The sequence below is a fragment of the Myotis davidii genome, unplaced genomic scaffold (assembly GCF_000327345.1).
Source record: "Myotis davidii unplaced genomic scaffold, ASM32734v1 scaffold26, whole genome shotgun sequence".
NCBI lineage: Eukaryota > Metazoa > Chordata > Mammalia > Chiroptera > Vespertilionidae > Myotis > Myotis davidii.
In genome coordinates, this window is record NW_006299245.1 from 2,694,508 (window position 1) to 2,705,334 (window position 10,827).

General features: G+C 39.5%; 1 protein-coding gene across 1 annotated transcript in view; it reads right to left on the reverse strand.

The window, feature by feature from the left end:
• The window catches only part of PPFIA2 (protein tyrosine phosphatase, receptor type, f polypeptide (PTPRF), interacting protein (liprin), alpha 2), a 451,032-nt gene that overhangs the window by 111,198 nt on the left and 329,007 nt on the right, over positions 1-10,827 (reverse strand). The window contains exons 8-9 of the mRNA XM_015571108.1: positions 6,412-6,633; positions 4,575-4,650 (exon numbers count right to left, since the gene is read on the reverse strand). Of these exons, the coding sequence (XP_015426594.1) occupies positions 4,575-4,650; positions 6,412-6,633 (298 nt within the window). The remainder of the gene's footprint in view (positions 1-4,574; positions 4,651-6,411; positions 6,634-10,827) is intronic.

The window sequence follows — 10,827 nt, forward strand, 5'->3', positions numbered from 1 at the left end:
TCTTTGGTTAGGCTCTTCCCACCATCCTCCCAACCCCCTTTTCCTTTTGAGTTTTTCAGTTTTTTTATTTGCTCCAATGTCTCTGGATATATTCTGTTCATCAGTTTTTTTGTTCCTTAGATTCCACATATAAGTGAGATCATATAATATTTATCTTTCTCTGATTGGCTTATTCACTGAGCATAATATTCTCACTTTAGTAGCTTAACCTGTCATCTTGCTATTGGTATTTTTTTCCTGCTTACTGATTCTCCACCCCTACTGACCAAGAGACATTTCTAAATGCCAATGTGAGCACATTCTACTCCATCTTTTATGTAAAATCTGAGCTACAAAGTCTAGAAAAGAAGTAGCTTTATGACCTGACACATCTCTAGCTGGATCTATGTACTGGAATGAATCATGTTCCCCTCATTAGCCCCCCTAAATTCATGTCCACCAAGACCTGTGAATTTGATGTTATTTGTAAATAAGGTTTTGCGGAAGCAATGAAGTTAAGATGAAGTCATGCAGCATTCATGTGGGCCTTAAATCCAATGACTTGTGTTCTAATAAGAAGAGGGAGATCTGGGGACGCAGAGACATACAGAGAAAAGGGCAGTCTTCAGAAGGAGGCAGAGATTGTAGTTACACTGTTACCAGCTAAGAACACCAAGGAATCTCAGCAACCACCAGGCTAGAAGTGGCAAGTCAAGATTCTTCTCTAGATAGAGCCTTCAGAGGTAACATGGCCCTACTGATATTGAACTTATAGCCTCCAAAACTGTGAGAGAATGAATTACTGTTGCTTTAAGCCACCCAGTTTATGGTAATTGTTACCACAGCCTCAGGAAACTAATAAACTCTGTGATTTCATTTCCACCTGTAACTCATTTTTGTTGACTTCTTTGCCTAGCTCAGTTCTGCTGACCTTCAAGGCCCAATTAAAGGCTGCTTGTTTAATTATGTGAATATTAAGTTCAAATGTATAAAATCCAAGTAATCCATCAATTTGGCAAAAAAAAAATCCAGATTATATTTTTTGACATTAGGTACACAACCCTAGATTTTAGCCATCCCAAACAACAGTGACTATTTACAAAACTTTTATTTTAAATTTTGACTATTTTTATATAATTTTAGTCCAATGATGGCAGAGTATCTCTTCGGAGCACATAGAATATTGCATCCTGTTAATTTCATTTTCATCCAGAACTTTGGGATATCTTGCTAATATTTTAGCTCAAAGAGAAAATTCTGAAACTAGAGTGCACCTATAAAATTTGCACCAAATTTAATGGCAATAAATTCAGTAAAAGGCATAGATATGTTTCTTCAGAACACGGATCCTAGAGTAGTACAAACTTGCTGCCAATCCTAGTTTTTGATGCATATTACCTTTGTTATCAGGTAAATATTGCAATATTGCTTAACCTCCCTTTTTTTGGGGAGGGGAGATATTGGCACTTACCACATAACATTGTTGTAGTATGTTTGCTGTGATGTTGAAATACTTTGCATGGTGTCTCATGAAGAAAACACACTTAATAAATAATACCTAACTTTTATTATTAATTGGTATAATGCCTACAATTAACTGATATGGCTGTGCCACACATTAAATGCAGGAATCATGGTATGTGACTTTGGTTTTACATTTTGGGCCAATGATTCATGTGGGAGATTCAATTTTTAGCTGTAGGCTGTGTTGACAAAAATAAATTTTGAATTTTCAAGTTCAAGAAATATCTTTTCCCTGTGTGTCACTTGGAATTTCTAAAAAAGAAAGCTTTTCTTCATCCCTGAAAACGCTATCTAAAAAAGGAGAAAAACAGATGAAAGTTTCAATTATCTCTTGACCTGAAGTTTATTTATAAACTGAATTTTATTATATCAAATAAATATAACTCCATAAATCTAGTAAAGTGAAGAATACAATTCCATATTTCAGATAATAGAAAATACAAAATTTATTTAATCACTTAGCAACCTTTTGAAGAGCTTTTATAAGTTGGAAAGATAAGCTGATTTTATTTGTAAAATAAAATATAATTTAAAGACTTCACAAAAAATTCTAACTCTTTGCATATCAACATCTTTAATGTGATATTATATTCAATGCCTGCTTAGTAGCCCTCTGATTAAAAAGTGGAGCACTAAACTTCTGTTATGAGATTGTTTATGTTTACTTTTTTTTCCTGTTTTTTACTTTCTAAAACTAAGGCTTTAACAGATAACTTCCCTACTCTTTCGCATATTAGTAGATTTCTTGATTTGTTCTGACCATTGTATTTTCAAACATTGCAGGAAAAATAGGTTTTAGCTGAACTTCCAGACTGTACTTTTGTATCAAACACCTGAAGATATCCAATAATAGCTGCTCTTAAGAACACTTTCCCAACACGAAGGACAATGCAGTCTGGGCTTTCCAAATGTGCGCTATGCCTTGATCCAGTCCCCCTACTCTAGTAGGTCACAATCAATTTGTTAAGCAACTAAAACTAAACTTCAAATCAAAATAAAATTAGATAGACTTATTTCTTGACAAAGGAGAATTACAAAACTATATTTGAAAGCATTAATGAAGCATACTAAAATAATTCATTTCAGATATATTTGATTGTTCTCACATGCAAAGCAAAATACACTTCAGTTTTAATTATATGGTTCGTTTTTCTTATTATAGAATTTTTTCTTAATTCAATAACCATTTATTGTTTTCTCAATATGTAAATCATACTGTGCTAGCAGAGGTAGCGAGATAAATCACCTTAATTTCTTTCTACTAAAATATTTGCAATCTAGTAGATTTTGTGTGACCACAATCCAAGAATGCATTATTATTCAGGAAAATAAAAGCTAAGTCTGGGGCTATGAGTGTGAGTAAATGATACCTTTTTAAGTATGTGCTTTGTGTATCTCCATGCTTATTGGGATTGATCATTTAGGGGGCCGTTATATTGTAACTGCATTTTTAGGACAGTTTCTACCACTGAAGTGATGCCTGCATCTCACTGATTTCGAAAGCTGATCAAAGTGTCAGAACCACAGGTTTTGAAGTCAGGCTTGTCCTATGTCTTCCTGGTTCTGGGGCCTGAGGGAGTGGGGAGGTCAGTGCATAGGCCTTGGACAAGTCACTTCATCTCACTAAAACCTTAGATTATTCACCTGAGAAAAGTGGGGTAATGACAAGTACCTTCTCTATTGCATAGATCTAATGCACCTAAAATCGTTTTCCTGGTTGGTCCTCAAGAAATTCAGAGTAACAAACCAGGAGCCTGTGGCCTATGACATGAATCTTTCTGATAATATTTTACTTGACCTTCACAGTGTCTTTCACACACACACACACACACGTGATGCATGCAGGAAGTCGGGCAGAGTGTAGGCTCCTTGTCCAGGTTTCATTAACTCTATCACTTACTATCCTGTACCTGGTACTTCATACATTTACACTGCCTGTCAGGCTCTGAAAGCATTAGTGTTTGCAACTTCCCTTCCAAGGTGAATAATGACAGACATTCCTTTCTTATGAAACTCTTCTAAAGTACAACTACATAGAAATGATAGAGCTGATAAGAAGAGTTATATTTTAAAATAATTCATCTAAAGGCAGAAGAGCTTACACAAGAGAAGGGTTTCCCAATAAAAGAACACCTGGCACCAGGTGATGGAAATTTTTTTGTCACCTACATTCAAAGACTCTTAGAATCAAGGAACTATTTTACATCGGCAGTAAGAAAGGGGAAACTGGTGATACTGGGCTCCACCTGGGACACTGGGTTAAATAAGTGTGAATAAAATAAATGAGCATTAAATGAAAGGAAAACAGCTAAATATCCAGGACTAAGAAAATCAACAAATACAGAATGAGCAAAAGCTCAAGAAATTTCCTTGGTCGTTTATTGGCCAGAAATCCCAGTATTCCTTATCAGTGATATAGAGGAGAGGTTAAATTTATTTCCTTTATAAATTTTGCGAGTTTGGGTTGTGAGAAGGAGTTAAGATAAGAGACATATTTATAGACTGTTAATTCATATAAGGGTATAGAGAGCACAGTATCTTTATTGGTGCAGTGGTAGAGCAACCTACCACTTCCTGGATCATGCATCTTCTGAGAGAATAGACATTGGTTTAGGACTTACTCTAATCTCATCCATGCCTTTTGATGTTGACATCAAAAATCTATAAATATTCATTGTCCCAATAAAGATGCTTGAGTGTCTATTCTATGCTCAATAGTTACTCAAGTGATTCACATGGAGCAGTAAACAAAACAAGACAAAACAAAAGATTACATCCCTTATAAATTTTTATGTCTAGTTGAAAGGCATATGATAAACAAATAAATCAGTAAAATATGAATTGTTTCAGGTGCAGTAATGCTGTGTGACTAAAAATGAGAGAAGAGGGAGGGTGTGTACGTGTAAATAGCATGGATAGGGAACACTTCACTGAGAAAACATTCGAGCAAAAAGCAGAGGGAAAAGAAGACGTAAAAGAATAGGCATGGCTTGTTTAAGAGGCCCCCTTAACTGAACAGATAGGGATAAAATGAAAGATTAAAAGATGAGTTCTAAGAGGTCAGACAGTACCTATAGCTTGTAGGTACTGAAAGGACTTTGCAACATAAATAGGAGAGGTACCAAGGGCAGCTCCAAGGATTTTAGCCTGAGCAACAATAATAGGGTTGCCATCAGTTCAGACGTGTAGGACTGAGTGTCTATTCTATGCTCAATAGTTATGCAAGCGACTCAAATGGAGCAGTAAACAAAACAAGACAAAACAAAAAATTACATCCCTTATAAATTTTTATGTCTAGTTGAAAGGCATATGATAAACAAATAAATCAGTAAAATATGAATTGTTTCAGGTGCAGTAATGCTGTGTGACTAAAAATGAGAGAAGAGGGAGGGTGTGTACGTGTAAATAGCATGGATAGGGAACACTTCACTGAGAAAACATTCGAGCAAAAAGCAGAGGGAAAAGAAGACGTAAAAGAATAGGCATGGCTTGTTTAAGAGGCCCCCTTAACTGAACAGATAGGGACAAAATGAAAGATTAAAAGATGAATTCTAAGAGGTCAGACAATACCTATAGCTTGTAGGTACTACAAGGACTTTGCAATATAAATAGGAGAGGTACCAAGGGCAGCTCCAAGGATTTTAGCCTGAGCAACAATAATAGGGTTGCCATTCCTTCAGATGCGTAGGACTTCGACTAAGCCTGGCTTCCTAGGGGAATACCAGGAAAACAATATTGAGAAATCTAATTTTGAGAGACCCAGTGGACATTTAGACACAGGCATCAGGAAATCAGTAGAGAAGGGTAAGCTGGAGATATAAATTGGGAGTCATAAGTCACTAGGTGGTTTTCGGAGCCATGAGAATGCATGCCCTTACTCGGGGAATAAAGGTAGATTGAGAAAGGATGACCCATGATGGGGCAGGAAGCTGAGCCAGTAAAGGCGGCTGAAGGAAAATCAGGTGAGGGCAGTGTGTTATTCGCCGAGTGAAAAAGTGCCCCAGGGAGTGAGAACTGGATCAAGTGCTTCAGAGAACTGAGAAGTGGTCCCTAGATTCAGCAACAGGGAGGTCAAGAACAATGCGGGTAAGAACAGTTTGGATAGGACAGTGTAGGCAAAAGTATGAGTAAAATAAACTGAAGATAAAATGGGAAGAAAAGAACTGGCTACACAGAGTAGGTTAAACTTCAATAAAAATAGTTTAGTATATACAAAAGATATAAAATGTCTAAAATAGATGATTTAAATGAATATGTAAAAGTGAAAATGGTAAGTCACAAAATAAAATTTCCATAAATATCATCTTTAATTGAATAAAGTGAGAAAGTGAAAAACTTCTAAACTTTTCACCTTAGCTAGTAAGATGATTTGGCAATGTTACAAATAAACCATATCATTGTGTCTTTTGTAGTAACTTTCCAGTACTCTCTTTACCGAGTAGATAACATGATGTTAAGTCTAGCAAGAACTGAATTGTATAGAAAAAGGAAAGTTAGTACATACAAGCATACACATTCACATTCATAGACACAAATCCAAAAATGAGAGGGGACATTTTAAAATGTTTTTGAGTAGTCCCATATCTTAAGAGCATAACAATTCACTATACATATTCATATCAAGGGTGGTTTAAAATGAACAGCTCCACAATTTTTAAAAAATCTTTAAAAACTGTAATTTTTTAATTATAGTTGAGACTTGATATCAAAATTCCTTTCCACACATATTCAAAGGGATGATGAAGTAAATATTTGCCTTATTGAACAAGTTTCATAACTAACACAATACATCCCAGATTATGGTCTTTTAAGATGAAAAGAGTATTACCACAGGGGATATTATGGAAAAATGGCATCTCAGAGATAGCATTCAGGAAGTAAAGGCTGAAAGCGTTATTAATCACTCACCTCCCTGATGTCCCTTTGATATTTAGTATTCATTTCTTCCGTTTTAATGAGATCCTTTCTTGCTGTCTCTGCTTCTTGTTCCACCTCTCCCACTCGGGAAGAAAGTGCTGCTAAACGTTCTTTCATTTGGGCCATTTCATAGTTTTGCTTTTCAAGCAATTCTTGTAGTTCGACTATTTGACTAGTTTCATCAGTTGAATCTATAGAACCATTGGACAAACGCTGCAGGAAAAGAAAAGACACACTGCTTAGGATTTTCTCATCTTCAATTTACAATTCACAAACTTAAAGAAATGAAATGGATACGGCTTTCACACTGAGAAATAAGAACTCTAACAGAGTTAATTTAAGAGGAAAACGAATTTTCTGACAAGAACTCTTAATTGACACATATAGATGTAAAAGCTTAAGTGATTGGATGACCAGATGACTAGACTACCAGCTGGTAGCTATGATGCACACTGACCACCAGGGGGCAAACGCTCAATACAGGAACTGCCCCCTGGCGGTCAGTGCACTCCCACAGCAGGAGTGCTGCTCAGCTGACATATGGGCGCCAGATGCCAGGCTCATGTGTGGCAAGCGCAGCTGCGACAGGCAATAGCCTCTCCTGTGGACACTCCCCCTGCATGCCTGAGCCGGTGGTGGCAGGTGTGGTGGGGTCAGGATAAGCAGGAGCGGAGCGTTGCCCAGCCTGGGATCAGGCTCCTCCCTGGCTGCCTGCCACTTCACACACTACTACATCTCCCAAGTGGTCGCAGATTGCAAAAGGGTGCGGGCCAGGCCGAGGGACCCCACTGGTGCATGAATCCATGGACTGGGCTCCTAGTTAGAATATAAAGGTAAATCAGTGATTTTCAAACAGGTTAACAGAGGCATTGGAACTGAAAGGTATTATATATTTACTAGAGGCCCTGGCCTGTGGGGATTGGCCAAAACTGGCAGTCCTACTTCCCCCAGAGCTGTGGTCAGCAAACTGGGGCTCGTGAGCCACATGCGGCTCTTTGGCCCCTTGAGTGTGGCTCTTCCTAAGCCTTAGGAGTACCCTAATTAAGTTAATAACAATGTACCTACCTATATAGTTTAAGTTTAAAAAATTTGGCTCGCAAAAGAAATTTCAATTGTTGTACTGTTGATATTTGGCTCTGTTGACTAATGAGTTTGCTGACCACTGCCCCAGAGGGCTGTAGTAGCTCGATAGTGCTGCTGCAGAGGTGGGAGAGGCTTGCACCGCTGCAGCTGCACTCGCCAGCTGTGAGCCCAGTGTCTGGCACCTATCGGTCAGCTGAGTGGCACTCCTACTGTGTGAGTGCACTGACCACCCGAGGGCAGCTCTGGCATTGAGAATCTTCCCCCTGGTGGTCAGTGTGTGTCATAACAACTGGTCGATCGGTCAACCGGTCGATTGGTTGACCGGTCAATTAGGGTTTTATATAGAGAGATTATACATGGCTTCACACAAAACACTGGCATATGCTAAACATTTAATAAGTGGCCGCTATTATGGTATAAATCTATATAGTAAAAGCCTAAGCAACCATTAGAGCAAACAAGCAGAACAACTGGTCACTATGATGTGTACTGGCCACCAAGGGGCAGACACTCAATGCAGGAACTGCCCCCTGGTGGTCAGTGCACTTCCACAGGAGGAGCGCTGCCCAGCCAGAAGCCGGGCTCATGGCTGGCAAGCACAGAGGTGGTGGTGGGAGTCTCTCCTGCCTCCATGGAAGTGGAAGTGCTAAGGTTCAGTGAGCCAAGTGGTAAGGAGAAGTGAGCAGGCAGGCAGTAAGGAGCAAGGGGTCCCGGACTCTGAGAGGGATGTCTGCCTGCCTGATCTCCACAGAGCAGGCCTAAGTTGGCAGGCAGACATCCCCTAAGGGGTTCCCCTCCCCAGGGTATGAATTTTATGCACCAGGCCTCTAGTTATATACAAGATCCTATATAATAAAAGGCTAATATGCAAATCGACCTAACGGTGGAATGACTGGAAGACCTGAGCCAGAAGACCTGAGCCAGGCTCATGGCTGGTGAGCACAGTGGCAGCACTAAGGATGTCTGACTGCTGGCTTAGACCTTCTCCCCGTCCAGGCCTAAGCTATCAGTTCGACATCCCCTAAGGGCTCCCAGACTGTGAGAGGGCACAGGCTGGGCTGAGGGACACCCCCAAGTGCACAAATTTCATTCACTGGGCCTCTAGTATATTAGAAGTAATATTACACTTATGTAACAGTATATTATCTATCTATATAAAAGCCTAATATGCTAAGTGTGTGACCGATCGATTGACCACTCAGTCGACCACTAGACTAGTCACTATGATGTGCACTGACCACCAGGGGGCAGGTGCTCTAACCAGTAGGTTAACGTGCTGCTAGGGTCCAGCTGATCGGGATTGGGCAGGATGGGCGGGACACGACTGGAGCCCTCCTGTGGTCTCTCCTCAGCCTCTAAAATATTTCTTGTAATTAATTTCCTTTCAGTGTGCATGAATTCATGCACTGGGCCTCTAGATATTGAATAATAAGTAAGGGGATAGAAAACATGTAATATTTTTACTCAAGATCCTGTGTGCATCTGCAAGTTTTATTTTCAGTGACACTCAGATGAAGAACTGATGCAACATTTTCTTTTAAAGAAGGTTGTCCCTACTGTGACTGTGACTTAGCTAGAACAAAAGTATAGAAAAGTCTTGATCTCTATATTGCTATCAAAATAAAAATCATGAGTGCACACAATCTATGGAAAGAAGACTGAAAAGAATTAAATACTTTGAAATTGACTTTTCCCTTTCTGAAGGGGCTGCTAGTATGACCCATGTCTTCAAAAGCATGCCTATGGCCTAGCCACATTGAAGAAGTTCTGTGGCAAAAACAGTGCAACAATTAGACAGAAATGGTGCTAAGAAAAAAGAGCCCAACCAAGTTGAACTAACAAAATAAGAAACAACAAAAATGTACAATGAATTCCACTATAATACTTGTTTGGAAAATATAAATTTGTTCCAACACAATAGATATATTAAGAAACAATTTGAACATACGTAAATTATGTGTCCTCTTATACATTGTTTCATCTCTGAGAATCACTGGATAAATACAGAAAACTGCATCTACCTGAACCAATCAATGTAGAAATACACAAAATACACACATGCACCTTCCCCAAACATCTAGCACTGACCTCAGTTCACTGTGTGCTTAGAGACCAACACTCTGCATCTGTGTTATAAATTTCTGTCTGATTTCGGATACCCCTCCTTCCACCATCACACAATAACTCACAGCTATAACCTTTCCGTCACCCATTCCATCAGCAAACTTCAGGTCTTTTTCAAGGTAAAGAGGTCTATTTATCATAGTATTTATGCTATTCTTGACCATCTAACATATGTAAAACTGCTACCATTTTTATTAGTTTTTTATCTCTTTTTTATGTCACTGGTAAAGTTTTTAATGTGTGCTGCAAATCATTTTTACTCCACAGCCCTGTGATTTTTATTGTGCAATTTGTACAGTTCATGAAATCATTTAGGAATGAGCAAAGGGTGTACTGAATGTCTATACATTATTTCTTTGAACCACGTGTGAACCTACATGATCTCAAAATAAAAAGTTTAATTAAAAAAAATGTTATGTCCCTGGCTGGGTAGCTCAGTTGCTTAGAGTGTCATCCTGATATGCCCAGATTGTGGGTTCTATCCCAAGTCAGGGCACAACTGGGAATAGAAACAACCAACAAATGCATAAATAAATAGAAGAACAAATTTGTAAATCTATTTTCTCTCTCTCTCTCTTCTCTCTCTCTCTCTCCCAATTAAAAAAAAAAAAAAGACCAACTGACTACAGGAGAAAAGGGGGAGAGCAGTAAAAACAGTGAGAAAGCCCTATCCAGTTTTGCTCAGTGGCTAGAGCATCAGCCTGCAGACTGAAGGGTCCTGGGTTTGATTTGGTCACGGACACATACCCAGGTTGCGGACTCGATCCTCATTAGGGGGCTGACCTGTGGCAGGGTCACAAACAAGTCCCAGCCTGGAGGGCAGAGCTCTCCTAGCATAATTAAGCCTGACCTTGTAGCGCCCTCCCCCCCCCCCCCCAATTCCTTCCTAAGTAGCTAATGGGCTGTGGGAGATGCAGCAAGTGTTGCCAAAACAAGAACATTTGTATACATGTTAATCTACCCTTGTTTTAATCAGACTATCAAATAAAGTGTCAGCTTGCAGGCTGGGTCTTTTGTGTCCTCATCCAGGCACAGGAGGTCCACTGAGCCCCAGCTGTATTCTCTTGTTTGTCTTTTCTTCAATCCTTCACCGCCCCTCCTCAGGTTCACAGCGAGGGAAGCCTGGGTCCTGGGTGCCTGCCAGTGGCCAGAGGGAAGGCCAGGTCCCAGGTGCCAGAGGGAAGCCGGTGACAGCCGCAG